Genomic DNA, 25766 nt, shown 5'->3' with positions numbered 1-25766 from the left:
CTCTTCTCTGATTGCATTTTCATTCTCTTTGTGTTGAATTCTTCCTGAAGCCGGCTGTGGGCCAAATCATCAAGGAGATGTGATTTCAATGCTGGCGCTTGCTGGCAACCTTAGCAGTTTTTCAGAGTGAAGGAGTGATGTTTTCTAAAGCTAAATAAGAAAATACGTTGACTGATTCCATCCTAATCTCCAGATACAACATAGTTACATTAGAATCTTGCATGCAGGTGAAAAAAAGAACCATACAGTGGTTCCCTCTTGGCCTATTAATGGTCTTTTTATGATTTCCGGTTGGCTGTAATACTTTCATAGACGGCAGCAGTCCTGTTCTGCTCTGGCCTGTCGTGACCTGTTATTTTATCATCCTGGAATTATGCAACACAGATCCTGAAATCAGATGTTTTATCGGAACTGGCCTTGTTTACAGGAAATGAACGTCTTAAAAAGAGTTGTTTCATTTAGAATGGAAGGTCTTCACATGCATTTCTTTAGTCATTCGAAATGTCTTTCTATGGAATGTTTCACAGATCATAAGCATAATGGGACGATAATAAAATGGCTATTACAGTAGGTGAGAGACTACAAATTTAGGAGGAGACTACAAATCTAGGAGCAGACTCTGACTGCTGGGGGCGCACCAGCCCAGACAGCACCAGAAGCCTGTCTTTGAGGGTCAACATATCAAAATATGCTGTTGGTGATCCAAGTATCTAAGAGATAACTTCAACTATATGTATTCACAGCTCTTGTGGACCGCATGATATAACTTGGTCGGCCAGTTTTGGCCCCTGTGCCTTGAAATAAACTCAGAATTAAGCAAGTATCGAACTAGAATACTGTGCTAAGTCTTGTGCACTGATGGAAACACTGAGCTTGAGTTGTCAGGGTTCCAGACTACCTCGACTACCCATTACGAATGTGCACTGTTGATCCACTAGTCAAGCTACGTGTACTACAAGAGGAGTACATGAATATTCACCAGAGATTTGATCAGATGTTTATGACAAGGCTACTTGGTAGATATTTACACCAACAAGTGCGTGGCTCTTCAATATAAAGAAGCATCTCTTGTGCTGAGAGCTATAAATAAGATTATAGATTGAGATTGATCGTCTTGATGCGCACGTTCCATGTCCTCATGTTAGAAGTGATTAAGCACTTGTGTTCTGCTTTGTCTTGTCAAGCCTTTAATTCAGATGAATTGTTGTGTTTGCCGGCACTTCAAGACGGATGAGAAACATCTTCATGTAAAGCCCACCACACTTTAGAGAAGACGCCTCTCCGATCAATAAGAGACGCAACAAAAATGGAACAATACTAGAAGTATAATTTCAGGATTAATCACCCAGCTGGTGCTGACAGTTTAAGCAGCTTCTGACAGAGGATATTTTCTGTGTAGATTACCTCTGTGCTTTGAATTAGGATTACCGTCCAGTTATCTCAACATCAGTTTAAGATCCTCGTGCCTCCTTTGTAAATCGAGCCCAAAAACAAAGATGGTGTGCGGTAAAGCAGAAATGCGAGGGGGGTGGAGGGGCTTTGAAAAACACACACCCCGAAATATTGGGGGTCTTACCCTGGCAAACATGTTGTTGTCAGCCTCACCGCAGGGGAGCAAGGGGTGCAGCCAGGAGGAGGGAGATCGTTGAGGATCTGAACTTCACACAGAAACTCTCACACACCACACACAAGCAGAATAGGAATGCAAAAAGGCAATAGCCAAGTGTAATTCACCACTACAGGCCAGGCGAGAGAGGAATACTAATCAATCTAAACCTTTAAACATCTTGTTTCAGCCAGTCAGGGAGAAGGTCAACGCCGGACTGTGACATCGTGCGGCTCAGGTGGACTCTTGTCTCATCCGAGATCTAATTATGCAAACAATAGAGTTGAGCTAAACATGCTTAAGAAACAAAAATGAAATGAAAGAAGGTGAAAAACATGTACTATTAGCTTATGTCACTTAGCTTCTTCTCAGCCCGCAGGACTGGCTTCCTTGCAACAGTATTGATTCCCATCAAGCCCTCAGGAGCGTAGGTGAGAACGCTGTGGTCAGTCGGCCCAATTAGGCAGACAAAAGAGGAAGAGAAAACTGGAGTTGCAGCCTCCAACTCTCCCCCCTTTATCCCTCGTTCTGACTGCCATGAAAGGATACCCCCCTTTTCTCCCCAAGGCAGCTCCAGGAGAAGAATGTTTTTGTGAAAAAAAAAAAAAAACATGAGTGCACATGGGAGAATCCCAAATCTCCACCTCATGTCTTTCATCACTGCGTTATTCAAAATCAGACATATGGAACTGGTCTGTGTCACTGCTAACATCAAACAACACGCAGATGATTTGCTATCTACTGTTACACACTTTTTAACCGCTGAGAGTATTTTCTTCACGCGAGCCAGTGAGCTGTGGTGAAAGTGGACTTCTGTGTCCATCTGCCAACAGAGGATGAATGTAGGCGTTTGTGTGTTCCCATTCTCGGCCCCCTCCAAACTGATGATTCCCGAAAAAAAAAAATGCTTGACAATGGCTGTTGATGGGAAGAAGTCTTACATTCCTTCTCAACAAAAACAGGATGTGGAGACCCGAAAATATCTCAGCAGAATACCATCCTTGCTGTTGGAACCAGAAGAAACTATTTTTGATTCATTTAAATTTCATCTTTACATTAATGTCTTTCTCCTGTTTTGAGAGTTTGAAGTGTTTGTATTATTACACGGTTATGTTAGAATGGCCGAATTGCAATTTAACTTTTTGAGAACAACACAAAATCCTCTTGTATGATCCACCATAGCTTGTCTGGGTTTGTTTGGATACTCTGGTTTCCTCCCCACATCGATTCTCAATCACTCAATCGGCTGAAACTTTAACCGCAAAACAAAATATATATTTTTATTGAAGTATTGTACTAGTAGGAGCCAGAACAGAATTCAGTTTCAATCTCCATATCGCATCTCTGCAGTTCCACACTGACTCCACCATCACTCATATTAACATGAAGCACAAGCTTAAACCTGCTTTCACATCAGTGTGTTATTGTGTGTTCCGCTGGTGGCTTAATACATCGGTAATAGAAAACCATACTCACTGTATTGACAGATTAATTCACTCAGTAATTAATGACTAATGGGCTAATAAAATAAGCGGGTGGGAGTTTTTGTGTTTCGAGGTGTGTGGGTGTAAGAGCGACAAAGAAAGACAGCGCTGCAGGGAGAACTAGAGAGGTGCAGTTCCAGTCTCTTGTTTTCCCGTGGGTGTGCTGCAGTAGCACAGTAATCCTCATTAATATTTATCTGCCTGGCAAAGTGCAGAGAATGATTAGCTTTAGAGTGTTCGCTCCTTCTTGAGTGAGCGCACATTTTTTGCGCGCTAACTGAACGTTTGTGTTTCACTTATTACAACAGCATCAAGCCCACGAACTAGGTCAACTTCCGTCCTCCTGGGACACACGAGGCCCAGTACTTCAAAGGTTCCGTGTCATGATGTGTGCTTTATAGCATTTCCATATTAATTATTTGAAGCTCTGAGCGTCGGCACGGGCGCCGGCACTCACTCGAGAGGAGGTTCCCCTTCCCCTTCCCCTTCCCCTTCCTCGCTGTGACCACATTACGTTATGTTATTGATTCTCCTGCTCGCACCTCTAACACAATCACATTAAAGTGGACTGATCTGAATTGAATTCCAGAGCCGGTCTATACATGTGTGTCACTTACCATCTCCGTCACCGTGACACAGATGCTTGCCACCAGCATGCTAAAGCTCCAGATGATTGCCTGGTGGGTGAAAAGACAAGACGGGCGAATGCCACCTGTGCACAGTAAACACCCATCCCTGCACTCTCTGGCTCTGTGCACATCAGAATTGGTCTGTGTGACCCATTTCCCTCCATTGCTCCGCCACTAACTCTCTCGCTCTCTTTTCTATTTAACTTGCCTGCGCTCCAGTATCACACGCCTGAGTGAAGATCAGAGAGCAGGAGGAAGATGGAGAGATAGATGCAAATGTGAGGGAGATGAAAGCAAGAGTGCGCCACAGAAAGTAACGAGTTGCGACAAAAAAGAGATGTAGTGGAAGTAGATGGGGCGTTTAATCCCAAATTTGCTCTTTTGAGTCAGTGTCAGCAGAAGGATAACAGCAGGCTAAAACAGGCTCCTATCCACCTTGGCGTTGCTTTAAAAATGTCTTTATTTAAACCACTGCTATACATTACAATCAAGAAGTAAAAAGACATGGTTAAACTCAGAGGCGGCCAAAGTGCATCTGCAAGGACCTCATGAGGTCAGAACAAAGCTACAAAAGAAAGAAAAATGGATATGAATAAAAGATATAAGACATTAAAAATCCCTTGGAAAAAAGTGTATTATACATGTCTTGGCTCTAGTTACATTGTATATTCACCACAATAATTTCTTCTTCTTCTTCTTCTTGTTATTATTATATTCAACATTCAACAATTTAAAAACTGAATTAAAGTTCAAGACACCTTTTCTGTCCTTCTGTCTGTCTGTCCTCACAACAGTAATATAATATATTGTAGCCCCATAGGAAATGTAATGGCCTCCCACTGGTTAAACTGCTTGTGACTTTTTCTTTTACATTTTTAAAGGTATAGCCACAAAACTCTAGAAGAGCTCCTCTAAATGCGATGGTGCTGATGTGATGGATGCTATGGGATATATGCCCACCGTTCTGGGCAAGTGCAACCAGTATGTCTCCTTCTCTAGATAAATCGAATATTTGCTGACTATTGTTGGGTCGGAGACAGTGCAGACAGATTGTGATCTGTGTATCTGATCACTACATTTGCACACTGAACAAAAAACTACCACTGATTAAAAAGGTACGAGAATAGAGTTTTAGATCAGCGTCTTTGACATACAGTTGTCACCATCTTTTAAAAGCTTGTGAGTCACATCCCCTTATCAAAAAAAAACTCCACAATTGCCATAGTTACAGTCGACCAGTCATGCCCTGGCGAGGACTATTTACATCACCGTGTCTGCTTGACCTTTCCCAGGATGAAGCACGACATTTCACACGCCGAGAACCAGAGAAGCTGTGCACAGGCCCTCCCAGCTACAACACAACAAATATTTACTCTGCTTGTAAATTGCAGCCATTGAGACAGTGCTGACCTCAACTCTCAACTTTCGTTTTGGAAAACTGACTAGTCGGAATGCGGGACATTCCTCATGGCTTTCTCAAGAGAGCGTTCAGAGGCCACGCCAGGCCCTGAGAACATTGTCCGACGGATAATGGGGCTGGTAAATATAAATCCCATTAAAAGATTATTACAGCACAAATGATCTGGTGAATTATTTTAAGAGGGAAGCGGGCAATGTGTGAGCCTTCCACCATCCAGACGTCTGTGCAAAACAAAGCAACAAGAGAAGCAATCTCCAGGCGTAACTGTTAGCAAGGCAGGATAATTAAAGCCAAAAAAGAAAGTCATGATAAAGCCACAACAGCACACTGAACTGAATACGCTGTTCATGCTTGGCCCTTTGTATTGATAAATGCTATTGTAAATCACAGTGGACTATGAGGGGCAATTTATCACTGGAGCAGAGAGAATTACTGTACTGTTCAGGGTTATTTCATTCTTTATTGATCAAGGCTTTCAGGGGAAATTGAAAGGAAGGGGAAATGTTCATATAAGATTAACCAATGGAACTTGTAAATGTGGATGCCCATGTCACATTGTATTCATTTTAAGATCTAACTGTGTGAAGTATCCCAGCAGGTGTGCCATTATCTGATGCCTTTTGGTCATTACAGGTGTTGTTGTAATGTTGTTTCTGTGTCCAATTGTGCATTCGTGCCGTGGCCTTAAAGCAAGCCCTAGTTTCCTCAGAAAAAGTGCACTCTCACTATACAAAATGTTTGTTAAACAATGACTCTATAGTGGTTGCATATGAATGGTTGCCTCTGAATATGTACTGCCGTCTGCCTCTTGCCCTGTGTAGCTGGGATTGGCCCTTGCTGCCCAGAAAGAGCAGCAATGACCTTGGATTGAATACAAGACTGTAGCGTAACATTTAAATGGTTGCAAAAAAGTTCAATAAAGGAGTGCAAGATTATATAATTCCTTTTCTAATCGGATACAATGGCCGCATTCGTTTGTCCAGGTGTGCTACAGGGTGCACACCCATTCTCCTTTGAAAACTGAGTAGGGCACTTTGATCTGTTGCGTGTCATCTACTGAGCTGCAGCATGAGCGTGTATACCGCTTTAAAAAAAGAATGGCTATAATGGGAGACGAGGAGAAGGCAGCATTTCCTTAGAGGGAATGTTTGTTTTTGTGGCGAACTGACCAGAGCACTCGCTGCTGTCCCCAGTCAACAGAAAAGAGAGTGGACGTGAGGACGGAGAGTCACAAGGGGCTGTGCATGACTGGGACTTTAACCTTGAGGAGGCTGCTGAAACGCAGAGAGACCAAAGAGCTTGTCGTATCGGACTTGTGGGTAGCTCGCTCTGAGTGATGGAGGCTGTATTGCTAACTCTCGATGATGCTGTCAGTGCCAGACAAGGTCTTCTGTGGACTCTCACCTCCACTGCACTCCGACGCCTCAGTGTGCACGCCAGGAATTTCCCTGGTCCGCTGCACCTGTTACACACTCACAGGTGTGTATCCAGACCAGTGTACCAGGTAGGATAAACTTTTTTCTTTTAACCCATGTCTAGAGACATAGAAGGAATACACCGTACAACTAAGAACTTAATAAGGTGCCTTATGGTGATCTTTGTCAAGCACAGAAAGTTAATCTAGCAGAGATTATATAGTGGATGGTGAAAAGTATGTCTCATTAAAATGACTCCAAACTTCTTTACTGAGCCTTCAAAGTCATTTAGAGTCTGGAGTTGTTGCTATGGCTCTATAAAGGACCTAGTTACTAAGCTTATTAGCTGCTAACTGTTGCTATGGATATATAGACCGGGCGAATGAAAAAGAAAGTGCACTGCAGGCATGCTCCTGTTTTATTTTTACTCTTCCTAAACATCTCAATTGAACTCTTCACCATACTGAAAGTGCCCGTTTTTAAAGTGTTTGTCTTGTGTGATTCAGCAAAATGGCTCATCAGTATTCAAATCGTCCGATCTGAGTCGGTACCAAAGGCTTTCATTGAAGCATTAGTATTCCTCTGGCATTTCTCTATGCAGTTGGCACCGGCAGAACAAACCCAAGAAACTCAAAAGACAACATAACAGCAAATACAATTTGGAGTTGCAATAACTGTGCTCAAGGGATTCGTATTCTTTGTATGGATTTGTTTAAGGGCCCTCGGGGGAGGGCGACACAATCACAGGAAACAGAGAGAATGTGAGTTTCAAAACAAGTCTTTCTTTAACACCACCTGCCGGCTTTAAGCTGCACGTACGTCAACATGCAACGGAGCATTGTAAAAGCTTTGCTTGAGCAGTGGGTGATGAATTATAAACAGTGATGGAGGTCAGACTTAAAAGGCACTGGAGGAGGGGTGAGTGGGTGGGACGGGGGTGACCCTGGCTTACTGGGCTGTGTTATTGGGAGGAAATCAGTTGGCAAGAAACGCTGCTCTGACTGGTTTACAGGTCAATTGATTGCCCTCTTCTCCAAATTTAAATATTACTCTAATCATTACAAGATTTGCTTTTGGATAAAATGCTCATTAAAAAACAGTCTTAGCTCCATTCAGGTTATATAAATATGAAGTATCACCATATCTAGCTGCAAAATAACTCAAAAATTCCTGTGCAAGTTTCCATGTAGTTGGACTAGATTTTGATCTTTTGGATTAAAGAGTATTTTGGATTCATCACTGACTTATTTGATTCCTACTGCAGCTGCTCTGTTGACTAGTTGTGTGCACATGCAACACCCAAATAATCTGATACCAGATCTCTGAAATCAGTTCTCAAATCCAAACTGTTTTTGCTTAAAACTGCACAAATGACCTGCAAACCATTTTCCTCCAACACGAGTTCTACATTTTTATGTCCATTGCTTGAAGCGTCCTTTTAAATGCTAATGCAACAGAAAACTAGCGTTTGATAATACTTATGTGCAATATGTATTTTCATCTTAATGAATTTATTTTTGTCACCTGGTCAATTCAAGATGAAACACCTTTATATCGCACCAGTTGAGTGGATTGATATAAATTTCCTTAATTGCTTATAAAAGCAGGTGTTGTCACTCATTCTCTCTCGGGATGAAGACAGCATGTTTACACTTTCATACATCAGTGTGTGTAATATTGAGTCAACAGCCTCCAGTCACACGTTTTCCTCTGGTGGAGTGACCCTTTAAGTAAGGTTAGCACTGAGAGGCGTCTGAGGTCAGCGCTCTGCTGCTCCGTGGTGGAAGACGTCCCTGGGTAATTGTCATTTCTCACACTGTCCCACTTCCAAATGGATTTCAGCTGAGTACACGCCACCTTTTTTCTCACGTTTCCTCCCTCACGCTTCTTTACTGACCTCCACCCGTTTCCTTAAGGCAGGATATCCTGATTTCGACTCAGAGTGAATGAAACAGACTCCACAGTAGGATCGTTTCCTTCATCTTAGATTTGGGGATGAGAATTTTCGAGTTGACGAATAGTTCAAATTGAAGTAGAAAATGTTTGTAAACTGCTGTCACAGTTGTCGGGATCAGAGAGGAAACTGCCTGTCTAAAATGACAAGCAAACTCTAGTTGTTACTCCACAACGCAATTCCCCCTGACAGTTGAGCATGTGTTCTTTTACTATTTTATAACTTTAATCCATATTCAGGACAATCATTCCTGTTTACTTCACGTGTGGGATTGGAAGCAAGCCACTTTGCTTTCCTCTGCGAATACTTCTGTCATTGACTGGAATCCCCAAAAGAAAGCAGATATATTGAAGCACAAATCATTTCTTGGAATCAGGTCAGTCTTTGTCTTTGTCATTTCTGGGCCTTTACTTTTTACACGGGGAGCTCAAGCGAGTTATTTATTAGTCGTTGTGTTGTCCTCTTTTTAGCAGATGCCGTTATTATTCAAGACCCCGTGTAAGCCCTGGATTTCTGTCTGTTCGTTCTCTCACTTCCTCTGTTTTGCAGTACTTCTCAGGACAAGCAGGCACATTTCCAAAATGGGAATTCTGTGTGTCCTTAACTTATTCCCAGGCTTATTCCCATTTCCCCTGTTTTGCAGCCAAGCAATCATTGGATAGAGGGTGAACTTGTGACTTCCTACTGAAGAATTCTAAACACTATCCCGGTCTGGCATACATCTTTGTCCCCTTTGCCAAATTGAGGATTTATTTGTGAGAACATCTTTCCCAGAACCAGCTGATTTTTTTCTCCTTTCAGCAAGGAATGCCAGAGAATGGACACTATCTCAGTTCCCAGATTTACTCTGGCTTTGTTTTTTTTTCCTTTCTGGTTTTCTAATTCTATTACCGCTAGCCTCCAGCGTGTTTGGATTTTATACCCCAAAATAGGAACACAGAGAACCACTCCGAGCCTCTGAGCCTTTTGGTGGTACTAGCCATTTACAAGGACTCTCTGGAGGTATTATCTTATTTGCGTAGTTTCGGCTGCTCAACACTTTTACGTCGTCCCCAGGTTTATCACAGATGCAAGTGCTCAAGTGACAAAAAAGATTAGGAGGGTCAACATGCTGAGTGTATTTGTGGCTGAACTCAATGGTTACAGACCTGCTAATCATCTTGGTGCTTGGACGTGGAATCTGCAATGAATGTGCCGTTGATTGACAGTAAGTACTGTCTTGCAGCCATATTTAATGTCACTGGGAAATAAGAATAGGTCATTCTATTCAATTATGCTGGGAATGATTGAAGTGATTCTATTGGTATGCCAGACAAGAAAAGCCTCGTACGAAAGCCAAGCTTCCCATTTGTTGCCATGAATAGTCACAATGATGTTGCGTTGAAGGTCACTATATGATGGAGATGAAGCGGAGGTTGATCTGGTGACCCTTGACAGCAAATGCCGGGAGACAAAGTAGATGACTGGATATAAAGTGTGACTGATCCATGTGTCAACATCATCTTTTATTAACAAATACTAACAAGTTAAAATAGTGACGTAAAAACCTGGATGCACACTGAAAGCATTTGTGTGATGCCACGCGGCATTTCCATGACTCGCACCAAATGAGCCATGCCTTGTCGCCCCCAAACTGCGCCGTAGCGTGGCACTGGAAATAGGATTGACTTCTGTTCATTACAGCAGTAGTATGGATGAAGCACTGTATGAAGATTTTGAATTGCTTAACTTTGAAACATAAACAATTCACCTTGGCACTTGTGCACCAAGCCCTCCTCCTGGTGTTCAATGCCGTTGACAGTCGCTGTGCTTAGACTTGGATCATCATGAGATCCACGATCAACACGATTTAAAGTTCATCAACTTCACCTAAATTTCTGTCATGTATTTTGTGTGTTATTCATAGTTCATCCCGGTGAAGTTTGATTCAGTGGAGCAGAGAGTCCAACATATACTTTAACTCTTATTGAGATGTGTTGGGTCTGTTATCAGGGATCTCCCTAGCGATTTAATTTAGAAAATGCATCCATAATGAGAGCCACTAAGATCAACAGAGTCCGACAACATACCAATGAGGATTACCAAGTGACCCAATACACTCCTCATAAACACCATAATCTTGTCCTGAGTTGGGCTGCTTCGGTCTGAAACGTGGCAAATATCCATGTATCATTAACATACTAGTCGGCCTAGACCAAAGTGTCTAGCGATGCTATTAGGACCCATTTCAACAGCATGCCAAATAAATCAGGCTGGTATCCATGTAAATCCTCTGAGTGCGTCTGACTCTCGGCCCAGGCACATCTTACTGGCCACAGAGGACCACAACGTGGGGCTTTTCGGAGGTGGTCTTCCTTTTTGAGTGAAGAGGCAGGTTTGACTGTGGCATTAGTGACGGGGATATAAAGGCTTATAATGTTTTAGGTTCAAGGGTTAGGGTCTCAATGTAGAATGGTAATCCCAAGGATTACCAAGGGAATCTGGTGAATATCTGAGGAAATCCCTTTCAGAGACCCGAGGATCCAGTGTTTGTGAGGCTATATCATTGTGTCCACATGTGTTTACTGACTGTGGGCTTATGGGTCGCAAATGTGTGAACATTATTCAACAACTGTCGGGAGCAAAGAGCCTGGATTCATCTTTTAACTCCGCACAACTGACCAGACATAATTGCTGTTCATTGATTTCTCTAAATCGATGCATGCCTTGTTTTCTGCAACGTGCTAAAGCTAAATGCCTGGAAAATAATTACATTTTATTTGATGCTAAGGCAGTTGAAATGATCACAAAGCTCCTATAGTTTCAGGCAGAGAAATGTATCAAATTTCTCAAATAAAATTACCTCAGGGTTTGATCTAAATATGCTTTAATCCAGTCTTAAGTCAGACAATTTACCGTTCGATCCCAGTGCAGCTCAAGGGGGTTAGATTCTCATTCTCAGTGACAGGCTTCTCTTTGGTGACACACAGACCACACGCACTTGCTGAAGGGCTCTCTCTGCAGATGAGCTGGGTCGTTTTTCATTACTACAGCTCAGAGAAACCAAGTGTGTCGTAATGGAGGGCAGACACATCGAGCCCAAGTTATGGAAGGATAAATCCAGGCGGTGGGGACAGAAGGCAAAGTTGATGGATTTGAAGAATGGGGAAGTCATTTTGAAACTTTGATTCAAAATGTTTATACAATATATGAGTCTCACTAGAAAGCAAACTACTATCATATCTTTTATTTGCATCTTGAATTTCAGAAGAGAACAGAATTTTACCTTCACATCAAATGTTGTTTGGCAACATTTTTTTGCACTACTTGTCAACTCTGACTCTCAAGTCTTGGAAGAGGGTCCATATCTGCCATGGAAGTATATTGAAAACATTTTTAAAAATTGGGATGCCACGTTCTCTGTTTCCATCTCAGATCCTTCGTTCAGCTTCCATTTCACTTCCTCTTCTTGCTGATGATCATTTTCCCATCATGCATACGCCACTGTAATGTCTGCTGCATGACTGGTTAATGTGCCGCGACTCGTCACATCCCGGGTTCCCATAATGTAGCGTGACATCGGGGATAGGTTGACTTCACATGTAGATATTTATCACAGAGATCGTATTTGGTGTGAACGTACAATAGCATACCATTTGGTAGCATCACCTATATCAGGGAATGAATAGGTGGAAAGGTTCTCAGCTACGTGGAGGTGGGCATTTTTATGCTAGACAATTGTTCTCTTACCTTGAGAATCCAGGGGTCTCCATTCAGTCATCAACTGTATCAGTCTGCTTGGGAAGGGAAACCTTATAGCGTGTGTTTTTGTATATATTTCTCTGGCTGTTATAATGTCTCAGCTGTCCTACAGTGCCCCCTCCTCTTAGTGCCCTACATTTCTAACAGGCTTTTCTCACTGGCAACTGCTAGATCCTCCCAGAAAGTTGTCATGACAACTTTTGTGTGCGTCTTAGTGCTACAGAGGACGGAGGGTTGAACATGGTCAAATGTTAATCAACATTTGAGACAGTGTCGAAGGCGTCTTCGCCATTAAGATGGAAATGCATTTAAGAGAGAAGCAGACAAAAATCCTGTATGTCTGAAAAAATTAATTTATTCTTTTGGACCCTGAAGGACAAACCTCTTCACATTAATAGACACTTTGAAAGACAAAGAAAAATGGTGCTTTTTATTACCTTTTTTTCACATCGTCACTGTTATTGAATCAGAACAGTCAACATCACTGTGGACATTTACATGACAGACCTAGTCCACAGACTGTACTGCTTAATATTCAGCTCTCAGACAGATGAGTCTATTTAGTATTCCAGGGCCACTGAAGTTCAACCTTGCAGGACACTGCCTTTTTGTGAAAGCTCTCTGCAGGCATATCTGCGTTTGTTTATACTCTCACAAGAGGGTCATTAGAATACCCCGAACAGGTCAAGGTTGACTTGATACAGTTGTCAACTGTGCTACAATACAGTTTGTTGACAAGTAGTGTGACCGTATATGTGAAGAGCCTTTTGGCTCAGCTCTTTTTAAAATTTTATTTTATATAAGGACAGACCTATTCATTATTCATGAAGTTTGTTAACAGTAAACTAATACTGTCAATAAATGTGTTTATGCTTTTATTCAAATATAAACTTTACCATGGTGATGTTGGAGTAACTACATTTCAAGAATGTAGCTGTGCAAGGCTGTAGTTTGAACAAACTGCATTTCTAGCCCTAAAGCTAACAAGCTACCGCTGAAAATCATTATATACGCATTTAACTCAGTATTAACTGAATAGTTCGTGGGTGGTGGTTGGAGGATTATCCATAAAAAAGATTGCACAAACACATATTTTATAGATACAGTGAGAATTGATTTATGTCCCCCTGAGGCCACCATAGTTGGGTGATCTGCTTCTGGAGGATTGCTGTGGTGCGAAGTTCATTACATAATAGTGAAGAGTGCGTAACTAGTGGTTATTGGAAGCTTAAAAAAATGTGATTTAATGAACTTATATTGCCCCAATATGGGGACTATAGGTCTTTTTATTTCTCTGAGAAGAGCGTCTTTTTATGTCAGTGCACTAAACCGTTTGTAGCTGTATTTTTTTAACTATAAAAATGACCCAAAAAGTTGCTGCAACAGTCCCCAGCACTGTCTGTACAAGCATGAAATAAACCAGAAATGTAGTTTAGACATATGGTAGCTTGTGCTAATGCAGGGCCAAGCCCTGTGCAATTTGGTACACTGTCTTCCGCACTGCCGACAGTATCACTGGACACGGGGTCACTCAGTTCCACCGTGATTTCTTTCGGTGTAAATTATTAATGAGGAGCGAAGGCTTTGAGGTAAAAGATCCTTCCCCAGTGATCGAGTCTCACACGAACTCACCAACAGTTCAACCCCCACTATCACTCAGACTGTTTCATTGAGATAAAAGTACCAATGAGGTGACATCACACCTTCCAATTTGAACAAGCACGTGCTCTCCTGTCAATATCTGTGAACGTCTCTGACAAAATACACATCAGAAACATGTATTCAAAGTGAAGACAAGCATTCAAGTCATGATGGTTCGTCATCCGGACTGGAATGCAAAAAATTCCTGGCCCTATGTCAGTGAAGGGCAAAGCTGACCGGAAAGTAGTCATGTGAGATGGTGAAAAAAAAAGAAAAAAATACAAGAAAGCCTCCTTGTCCCCTTTGGGAAATAACATAAGTGCCATAATCCCCTGTGCCTTTAAGGGTCACCTCGTAAACAGTACACTGAAAGCAGGTAAACATGCGACCCCTCAACAGCGTGTTAAAAACTCATCTGATTCTGACTCACCCTGGTGCTGTATCAATAAACTGTTGTCAAGGCAAGGCAGTTTGAATGTCATGAAGCGAGACATTTGGTGCCCTCTTTCAAGATCTTTTGTAGTAAATATAGCTTCACTCTCGAGTCTGCTGAAGGACATAGTGCACTCATGTACATCTCAGTGACCGAGTTATGGGCAAGACATCATTTTTTTTCATAAATTCAAAATATATTATTTAAGTCAACATTTATTTTGTGAATAGAAAATGTTTTAACATTTTGCCCAATTTGTACATTAGTTTTTTTAACTATGATTGAAAAAAAAGTGGTGAGACACTTGAAATCAAGAATATTGCAGCGCAGTTGCTCATTTAATTGTAGTTATTCAGTGTTGTTCCTGGAAGGAAGAATTAATTAGAATCTTCCGTCTGTTGAGAAACCTGACTCGTGAAGACTCAGAGAAGCAGAGGTCACGTCGCTATAATGCTGCTAAGTGTTAGAACTGAAAACAAACTTCAGTTTCTATTTTAATTGGTTGTGCAAACAGCGCTGTCTTTTCGCTGTTGACGGAGAGGGTACACTGTTATGACTGTAATCTATGGAGATATTCATGTTGTTCCAACATACTGCCAGTAAACCATTTCGTTTTTCTGCAAGCAGGACATCGTTCTAAGCACCTAGCTCTGAACCTGGGAGTAAATGAAGGACACAGATTTTCTCTTAATATTATCTTACACTTGCAGCTCCCATAAATTGCAGTCAGGTGCACTTAGGTTCTTTTTTTCAAATGAACATACTGTAATTACCACTCATCTTTCACATCATGAATTCAGGTTTTTGTTTTCATTCTACTCTTCATATTATTCCGAAGATTATCGTCGTTGAGTCAGACTTGCCTTTGTTCCTATCGTCATGTGACATGATCCTGATGCAATATACGCTTTTTAACATTAGAATTATGTGCATTGTCATCTTCATTACATTTATTTATGCATTGATATTTACAAAGGAACTTCGATTTAATGCTTCAGTGATGTATACAAACACTAGATGAGAGGAACAATGAAACTGACATTGTGACCAGAGGGCAAATGAATTCCAAGTGTTTATTTTGTATTAATACTCGCTACACACAGAGGAATTAAAAATCACCAGGGATGTTGTGTTCATTAGAGAGAGATGTTGTTGTATTTATTCATGATGATGAAGCATTCCTGCTTTAGCTTCAGCCAGAATCTACAGCCCTTTAAACCCGGTGTTTATTTGATCACTATTCCACCTTGTGTCTGCGATTTCTGAGAGAAATTGTCGTCTGAAAACACAACAAAGTTTTTTTTGGGGGGGAATAGCCAACTAAGCTTTGAAGCGAAAAGAGAACAAAGAAAGTTGGCTACAAAAATATCTCCAGTCTGTTTGAAGTGGCAGCATGTTTCTGATTTTGAAGAGAAAAAAAAATGAGTGCCCTAACTGAAACCACATTGCAGTCCCAAAGTCACTCGCAGGCGGGGAGGGTGGAGCTCGCAGACACTCACGGAAACACACACTCGTACACACTTGAACAAACATAACAGATCTCTGCCGGTCAGTAGTTTCTCTAGACATTCCTGGCTTCCCTTCCATGACCCTCCCTTCTTCAATCTCACTCTACCTCTCCATTTAGATGGAGAGGAAGGAGGCTTTTGGCCCAGATTTTTGTTTCCCATCAAAGCACTTAGAATCAGTGTGGAGACTTCCTCTAGTGCTTTGACAGTAATCCTGGCCATACCTTCATAAAATGGTGAGGAAGCTGACCCCAGTGAAACACATTTAAAGACAACATGTCTCTGTAAGAACTTTGGGGTGCTCGGCCCAGATTTGACAGCAATGGAATGTGATTATGTCAAACAGCGGGGGGGGGTTCTGTGACCCACAATCTGAAGTCTTAATCTGGATTTATGGAAACGACAAAACAATTGGTTTTACAGTGAAAATACAGTTGGACTCACACGTTAGGAAACTGGCTGCTGTCCAACATGTTTCCATGACATAATGGCTTACGCACGGGTCCGCAAGATATGAGCAACTAGATTGAAGCCAAACCAGGATTTATATTTGTTGAATTCTCTGACATGGGACACAAATTAAACTTTATGGCTGCTGTTTGAGCTCCACTGTTGCAGTGCATAATGGGGTTTAAACAGTACGGTGGTATCATGGATCCATGTACTGTTTGGCATGCCTTTTCATCATTAAAATACTCTTAAATAATATTTAATTCAAAAAATTGGACACTACAAAAAAAGGAATGGTCAAAGATCCTTGGCTTTTACACTCATTATGTTCTTTGGCTTTCTTTCTTTAAAGATGTCAAAGTGTCTTGCATCTTGAAATGATCACTCTCACGACCATGCACTGTGCATCATAGGAAGAGTCACCCCGCATCGCCAGCGCCAGTGTTTGTTTAGTCTCCAAAAATAAAGCGGGCATGCTGATAAACACCAGGATGACAGTGTCTGTGGGTGTGTGTTTCAACCACCTACCACAGACTCATGGTTAAAAAAGATTCTCCAGCTTGCTTCAATTAACATTTGGTCCTGTTTATGTCACACTCCTTCAGCATAAGGCGCAGGTCATCCACCCCTGGTTTCCCGTTCGTCCCCATAACCAACACCAAGCACTTGTTAAACCAACTTCACTGTTCGAGAGACGTCAACGAACTTGGCAACACCTCATTATTACAGAGCACCCTTTGCCCATGGAGTCAACTTCATGGTTTGACGTTGCTTTGGTGCAGACAACGTTGTGAAACATTCCTCACCTGCAACAACTTAAAAAGTTAATAATTCGGTCAGTCAAAGGTAATTCTTTAGAATGGAGTTTGACTTTGAATTACAAAAAAGCAAGTTCAGGGTTTCTGTCAGGATTGTTTGAAACTGTGGGGGAGCACCCTCCCTCCCCCATGGCGACTATAAAAAAGCAACTTTTTAATCACGAGAAGTAAATCCCTCTCCAGTGTGCAGCTACTGTAAATATCAATTTGAAAGTCACATGGTGCTTCATGAAATAGCAGAAGACAAAAAAACCCTACAGTTATTTTTATCCCGTCTCAAGCCAAACAATGACACCTAACAGTTCTGGATCAGCAATGCTTCGCTCCCCCTTCATCTGACACAGCCTGATTTCCGTCACTTATCTTCCCCCTGCCCTCTCCACGGCCCGAACAGCAGGATCCTTGTGATAGCAAACTGAGGAAGCAACCAATAAAAGCAGATATGTGTTTGACTCAAGTACAAAAATGATGGATGGCTGTATGGATTATGGCTAAAAAACATGTCATCTGGAGATGTTTAAGCTGGACAGGCCAGTTTCCGGTGTCTGGGACAGACCAAAAATATCCCGAAAGAATAAAAAAAAATCTGACAGGAAAGAGGAAAGGATACACCACCTACTTTTTCATGTGACCTTTCTGACTCAGCATGTGGCTTCACTTTCTGCTTTGCTGCACTACTTTCAGGTAAATGCATTTTAATTTCGAAAGGAGTGCACTGCATTCAACATTAATGTGTTTTCATACCACACAACTTACTCACGTTCTTTAACAGAAACCCAGCAAGCCCATTCTTGCCACTTTATTGACAGTATACATATGTACATTCTAATAAGATCCGCATTTACAGTTCACATTAGGATCTATTTTTAGTTTCTGGCTGGCTATTTGTTATGTTAACATTTTGTGGTTTCAACGGCACGTTCAGGTGAACACAAGTGCCCAGTTTATGTCAAAATTCAAATAAAGCAAGCAAGAGCAAGAGGGAGGAGAGCAGAGCCAACGGCTGCTGCAGAACTCGGGCCAGAAATGATTTCAGTAAATTTACGTTTGAACGGAACACGGGAAGTGACTCGCTGAACAGACTTCATCAAAGGCGTTCTTGTTCACAGTGGCTACTTTCTGACTCTGACTTTGAATGATAATAATTCTGCAACATGTATAAAGCTTGTGAGCTATTTTATTACAAGGTCATGTGCATACTTTTTCATTAGTTACCATGGAAACATCAATGACCAGCTACACTGGAGGAACAACTTGCAGATGTTTTGACATGTTAGTTATGGACCTGATCTTATTTTTGTCAGGGTGATGTTCACAATAAGTTAAAATGCATTAATATGCATTCTTAGTTCAAGGCTACGATTGATATGAAATATTTTTTGCCATGTAGTTGCTATCAGATGTTCACTTGGCTTTTATTGTGTGTATTCCAAAAAGTCATGGAGAAGGTGTCTACATGAGGGATGACTTGGTCTCTTAGCTTGGGCTGCTGCCTCCACAACCCAGCCTCTGCCATGCAGGCGGTTCGTTGGAAGTTGTGGCTGTTTGGCTGGAGAATATTAACATTTATTGCCCAGATTACAGTAAAAATACCAACTTTTAATCATAAGAAGTTCATGCATATCACTCATTTGGTCTCACCCAGTCCATCCCTTCATGTGTCTGGAGGCACACAGAAACTCTAAAGGCAAGTAGCGTTTCTCCCAGGATTTCCAATTGAAAAACATTAACAAAGACACAAACATCAACACAATATAATCACGTCTATTTCTACGATATGTGTTTCCTACACTGTCATGTGAGATTTCTCTACGTTTGCCGGAGTATAGATCCAGTGAAGCTTTGAAAAATAAAAAACTTCCACTTTCATCCGGAAAAATTTGAATAATAGATGTAATTTTGACCACACCATTGCAAGTCTCTCAGGCCGCCTGAAACGACTCGGACGGCCAGATTTGGCCCCTACACCTTGAGTTTGACATGTTGATTTCAGCCCATAAATGCTTATATATATTACGTCATGACCGATGTAAGGCGGTGTGTGTAGTGTGTGTCCAGGCCTGCTTCATGTGAATGACTCGTCATTCCAATATTGGATGTGGTTGTCTCATCGGTTGGCTGTACGTGTGTGTTCATAGACTAAACACTGTGTTTGGGTTTGTCAGCGCGCACACACAGACACACGCGGGTCTGCAGTTTCTCATGGCTGCTGCAGAAATCCCCCCTCCTCTCCACCGCTCCCCGCCCCCACATCTTGCCTCCATTATTCCCGTGTTTTCTAAGCAACTCGGATGACAGTCCGGCTCGGAGCCGCTGACCGCACGGTGCCGGTGTGTTCCCGCCGGAGCGTTCGCCTTTCCTGCCGGTCTCTCTCCTCGCTGTCGGTGTGCGGGCTGGTGAAGGCGGGTTATTTGGAGGCGAGCAGCCCAATGAGAAGCGCCCTGCTTTCGCCGGCGGAGATGAGCGTGAAGCCAGCTTCGGACAACGCGTTTGCCGTCAGTTAGCTCCGAGTCCCGGCGGTGCTGAGCGATGGGAGCTCCATGCTAGCGGCTCACAAACATGGATGTGCCTCCTCCCTCCGGCCGGTCGAGAAAGCGGATGTTTTTGAATGCCTTTCTGGAATCTACACCACTCGTTTCTCCATGCGATTAATATCAATGACTTTTTCCTTTTTCTGATCGCTGGTTTTCGTGTTGCAGTGAGGCTTGAGAGGTAACAACATGTTCTACTGTCGTCATGTGTTCCAGTAATTAACAGGCGTAGTAGCTTCGTGATGGAGGGCAGAGATTATCTTCATTCATCTCTCTGCTTTCACCTTCTGTCAGTGAGTCAGGCCTGGAGAGGTGGATAAGCCAATTGGAAGCTGGCTAGTAATGTGCATGATATGAAAACATTCCGCATGAATCACGGACTTCACTTGCTGCTGGTGTGGAGCTCCAGACTTGTGTTGAGGAGACTTGTCAATGACCTGCCCGTTTTACTCTTGAGATTATTCAAGAGTCAGTTCATTACACCGTTATTATGGTTCTGTTACACGCCACAACGTTGCACCATGACTATGCATCCATCAGTGTAAACAACATTATGAAAGAGGGCCAGAACACTGCATTGATAATTCATGAGAACAGAAGAGAAAAACAGATGAAATTGTGTCGGTTTGTTCCCAAACATACTGTACAAACATAGTAGTTATTATTGAGAATTTCCATTTGATTGGAACTGGGGATGTTTCATTAACAGTGTACTTTGCCTTGTCTTTGCCTATGGTTTGGATTTCAACTTGTCTTTGAAGGCCAGTCTTGATCTGACTCATGTGAAATTGAACTCTGCGACGGCATTACAAGTCCTTACATAAGAATGTATGGTTGTCAAGTCCCGATGTATAACTGCACATGAGCAGAAAGGTGTAAACAATGTTAACATTTTTTTTTCAAACAGGATTATATGTCAGATCATGATCTTCTGAGTTGAGAAGAAATTGGCTGAGGCTCTACATGCCAGTGTTTAAGCCTTATATACTTCATGTCATGGCTGCATAGTTCAGCGAACAATTCAATGATAAACATGAATACACATGAGTGATTATGCCCTTTTTAAATGCAGCTTTAAAAATACCTCAAAACCCAATTTAATGTCCAAAAACTGGTTTGATTTCGCTATGCTCTTGTCTTGGTCGTGACAAAAATAACTCCATTCCATCCATTGACATTTTACAGTTAACTCTTTTTTTATATCTTTAAATCCTACTTCTTTACATCTGCACTAAATGACAAGCTATTCATAGTAACTTCAACGCACTGGCTTTTATGTTCAGTTGCAGCTCACTATCCAAAGCCACAAAGTGAATTTTTATCCTGAAACCAATAATAGTTTTTGTGTCTGCCAGATTTGGGCTGACTAAAATTAGCCTGAAGGCAGTGATTTGTCACCTTGATGTTGAGGTTTGTGTAACTCCCAGGTGTATCCATCCAGCAGAAGTGTGTGTACTTTCATGTTTATTGAGCATACACCGTCTGCTTTGCAGTTTAAAGTCATAAAATATTGCTGTCGTCCTGATGTTTCCACAACAAACCCTACAGTCAGTACATTTAGTCGCCATGCAATAACACAGATATCTTTTGTCTGATATCTTTCTCTCTGTCACCAATACTAACTTGCTGCTAAGAAACTAAAGGGTTGGTGGCAATATTTATTGTCTTCTTTACTGCCTTGAGGAGTGGTTAAAATTGGAATCGTGAACACATAATTCAAGTAAACATAGCCAGATTTTACCGATGATTTTTACACAGTCAAGCATATGTGTAGTACATTGGTTTAGCAGTTTTGCAACCACAATATTGATGCAACTTGACAGCCAGTTGTGTGTTGCATTTAACACATGATCAAGTTCAGCTCTAGATCTGAAATAACTATGAACAGAAATTCTTTGGCTGGTAGTATGACTGTGCTTTCATTGCACAACTCACATTCTGCTCTCGTCCCAGCAAGTTTCAATGTCTAATGTCTATGTCCTCAGAGTTGTAAAAATACTGTGTACAGTAGACACAATCCCATGTTTTTCTTGACTTTCCCTGGAGGGTTAGCGCTGAAACCGCAGCTTTGAGAAACCGTGTTTGTGCCGTGCAACGTGTGCACAGGTGTACACGTTACTGAAACCTCTCGTATTAGCAGTGGCCACTTGGTAGCTGTGTGAAATTGTTTGTTTTGCTGATGTTGTGGACACACCCTTTGGAGCCTGAGGTGGCTAATATGATCCTCTCCAATTGGGTGTCGAAAACAAGTTATACAAGACCTTTCATAAGAGGGGAGAAACTGAGGATGTCTCCATCTTCAATTCCTTCTGTCCCTTTCATGTATCTACTGCCCCCATTTCATGCATCCATTGCATTGTATTATGTTTTTGGCTGGACTTGTCTCTGTTTAGCTGTGAGGTTCTAGTTTCTCAGTGTGTTCCACAGATGACTGCATCATCATCGCACCTGCGTCAGTGTTTACATCAGAACGCCAGAGGCTACTCTTTCTTTACAGCCACATAAAGAACCACATAATGTAAGAAACAGCCATCAGCTTCTTCTATGGCTGCAGACATGTTGGTCTTGACACTTTATTTCCATGCGGAAGAGAGAAGCCATGGAGTTCTTACTGTTGAACCATTGTTTGTAGGTAGATCAGCTGGCTTTGTTAGGAATAACAAGGGTCTCACTGTAAGGCCATGCATAAACAGGAAAACAGTGTGTGAGAGCTGGTGCGGAAGAAAGCTATTAGATGTTGAAGAAAAAAAGAGTATCTGCATTCCAAATCCAATTGTGTTAACGTATAAAAATACTTCATTGTGAATGTGCGAGTGGATGCATTTCATATTTTCTCACCCAATTCTCACTTAGATTTGTTCAATGAATGAAGCACTCAACTATCCAATCCTTCTATTTCAGATGACGGAGGGGAGGCGATGTCAGGTCCATCTTCTGGATGACAGGAAGTTGGAACTCCTTGTACAGGTGAGTCTAGACCTCTATCTGCTTCATGAAAGTCGGAATTACTCCACCAAACCTTCACCATCAGCAGTTTCATTTGACTTTCAAGAGTACATTCAGTTTGTTCAGAAGGCAAAGCAGCATGATGTCCCCCCTTTTCACTGCCAGTAACTTGAACCTTTTAGCTGCATTGACTTTTTTTTTTACAATGACAAAGCCGGGTTGCGTCTCTGGTGGCATCAATTCCGACCAAAGTTTCACCCATAGTGTTTCCCCATTTAAAATGTACTGACCAAATCCTTTCCATTTACTACAAAACTGTTCACTTGTAATAATGAGTCCAACAACTTTGTTACAGGGGTGAGGACCAAACAAAGCCATTGTGAAACCGATTATTTGTATTTGATTTAAATCTGTGAATAGTTGGAATTTCCCGTCTTTTATCTCAAAATATGTCCAATATGAGTGTTGGTTGCGGACACTTGTGGCATTTTTTTATCAATTAAAAGGTGAATTGACAATTATTAAAATGAAAAAGTCTTGGTTAGATCCAATGTTTCTTATGTTTAAGTTTCTTATCAGTCATGCCAGTCGACATGATGTCTTCCTTATTTTGTCTGCTAGAGCCATTGTCACTGCGGGTTTTTTCCGTGGTCTATTTCCATCTGTTTAATCAAATGCATTGACCTCATCTGCCCGGCGATACATAGCTATTATCCATTCTCAACCGAGTAAGTCACAAAGATGAGTGATAACTGAAGAAAATCCTCATGAAATGAAACAGCAGTAAATGATTGTTGTAGTGTAAAGGAAGTATGCCATTAAACTAATGCTGTATAAATCAAGACTTTGTATTTATCATCATCACCATTCTCACTCCACTACAATCCAGATGATTTTAGTATCTGTTGGGCCACAGAGGTGTGCAGTCCTTTCATGGTTTTATGGTGATCTAAGAGGCAGACTCTCCTCCAGTGAGTTCCTAAAACAGATCTCTTGGAGAGTGTAAATATACTCCGGGAAGCGCAGAAGAAATGTGTCACGACTTCTGAGGTTTAACAGGTTTAGGTTTAACACTATCCAGTTTACTTCATTGTTTATTGGTGTATTGTTAATATTAAATAAATTAAATTGATGTATATGCCATTCAAGACTAGCTTTTTACTCACCTTTGATTGCCAATAATAAATCAGTTTATGTCACATAAATATCAGCAGCAGTATGACTTGAGTAGACACGGACTCCTCAGTTGTTGGCAGCAGGCAAGAGAACTGTTGTGCTTCTCCGACAGGCCTGGGCCTCCCTGTAATTGTTCTCTTGATTACCTGTTCTGCACAGGCTAAATATCTATTAGCAGTAATGCTGTCTAAGCTGCAGCGCCCTACTGTCGCTTAGTTTTGTGCAGAGAGTTGGTGAGTGCCTTTACACTTACGATATTACCTGTCATTCACAGTTACTGTCAGTTTATGAAACAATATTAGATATCTGTCTGGTACGCACCATTTGACAGACAAGCTGCTGTGTTTGCGACAGACACAAGTGACTTAAAGAGGTTGTCAGACAACATGTGCGACGATTGTGTGATGCTGGAGGACTTGTATTGTGACACTAGCCCTGTCTACACTAGGGTTGCGTATTGGCAGGTATCTTGCAGTACGATATACCCGATACAGTAGTGGTGGCGTAATACATTTGGATATATTCTGATACTGTTTCAACAATATCTTATAATTATAGACCAGAGTACCATTAAAATTAAAGTCAATAGTCATTAGAAGAACTAACATACACATTTATATTTAAGATGCTTTTCTCTAGATGTTCTTCAGAAAGAACAGATTGTAAACATCTTGATACTGAAAATGCGGAGAAACTTTGTGCAATATTCTCATAATAACTGAAATGCTGCCTAAAATGGAGCACATATTTCCTTATTTGAGGATCTTCAATAAATAAACGGTCAAAACGTAGACTGTTTTTACGGTTGCTGCCCTTTGCATGGCGGCACAGCTCACCTCGATGAATGGCCACCCACACAACCTCACTTTAATAATACAAAGAATCCACTTGGGATAAAACTAATTATTTTTATTTTGAAGAAATGAGTGAACCAGCTTGGCAGTACCTCTGTTATGGTGACTGACAAAGCTCTTAAAGACGAGAGATGACAACCAGTGATCCAAAGAAAAGCTCATTTCAGTCTTGTTGTTTCAAAACATCCTGCTATTAAGAGGCATTTCTGTAACCTTTACTGAGTTTCCCTCCGCCTGTCCCTTCACTCCCCAAAAGTGATCGACCCAAAACAATGACAGTAATTGAATTTCGGCAGAAGCTACTTGGATAAAGAACATGACCTTCTTCTGACCTTCCCACTTACATTCAAACTTACCTGTGAGTTAACATGAAAGCAAATCAAGCCAGAGTGACTGTTGTTTCCAAATCGAATCCTGGGTGTTAATGCAGGATGGAGAGCCACTTATTTCCAGGCTCTGTGCTGCTTTTCTGGTCTTAATGTAAAAAAGAAAAAGAAACCTCTACACTGTTCATCTGCGGTTGGCTCGTGTTATGTGTGAATAAAACAAATATGACTCGAAATTTCAGCTTGCATTTCAGGAAACAGGATGTTGTTCTATATTTAACCTTTAAAAGCTTTAGCTAATTAGACCTCCATTTCATTTTGCCTTGCCAAATTAACTGAAGGATCCCTGAATGCAGGATTTAGGTCAGCGCCGTATGTTTCCGTGTATGTGAGAATGACATCATCAACTTATCCTTACATAGCTCCCACTGGCTTGTCATTGCAGGATGAATGAGGATGAGGACTAAATGGGACTCTGAATGTAATGTGTGTCATAGATTATGTGTTTTAATTTAGTTTAACAAGCAAGTACACGTTTTCGTCTGAAAGAGAGGATGTAGATTTGTGTGAGATGGTAAGCAGCAGTGAGGCACACCCATGGTTAACCTCAGGGTGGGGCGTGCTGTTCCCCTGGATGTCACAGCCCAGCAGCATATGGCAGCAGTCCCCAATCGTAGCTTGGCTTTAAAACGCTCTGCATGCTCGCAGCATTGTGACGAATGGAGCCTGTCACAGAACGCCCTGCTTCCACAGCGTACCACCGCATCTACTTTCCAAGTGTGAGCAGCGGCCCTCGCTCTGCAACACAGTGCTGAGCCATGACTCTGCAGTGAA

The 25766-nt window shown here is 41.6% G+C and overlaps 1 protein-coding gene across 11 annotated transcripts in view; it reads left to right on the top strand.

Moving 5' to 3' along the window:
- The window catches only part of frmd4a (FERM domain containing 4A), a 94765-nt gene that overhangs the window by 47325 nt on the left and 21674 nt on the right, over positions 1 to 25766 (top strand). For 6 of the 11 annotated variants that reach the window (XM_053886180.1, XM_053886181.1, XM_053886177.1 and 3 more), the window contains exon 2: positions 22532 to 22597. In XM_053886180.1, the coding sequence (XP_053742155.1) occupies positions 22532 to 22597 (66 nt within the window). Of the gene's footprint in view, positions 1 to 5857; positions 6644 to 19199; positions 19812 to 22057; positions 22149 to 22531; positions 22598 to 25766 lie in introns of those variants that run through there. The other 5 variants (XM_053886183.1, XM_053886174.1, XM_053886175.1 and 2 more) reach the window with 5 other exon arrangements.

This window comes from Synchiropus splendidus, chromosome 14 (genome assembly GCF_027744825.2).
Source record: "Synchiropus splendidus isolate RoL2022-P1 chromosome 14, RoL_Sspl_1.0, whole genome shotgun sequence".
Taxonomy (NCBI): domain Eukaryota; kingdom Metazoa; phylum Chordata; class Actinopteri; order Syngnathiformes; family Callionymidae; genus Synchiropus; species Synchiropus splendidus.
Note: the sequence above shows the minus strand (reverse complement) of the source record. Positions and strands in the feature narration are given on the sequence as shown.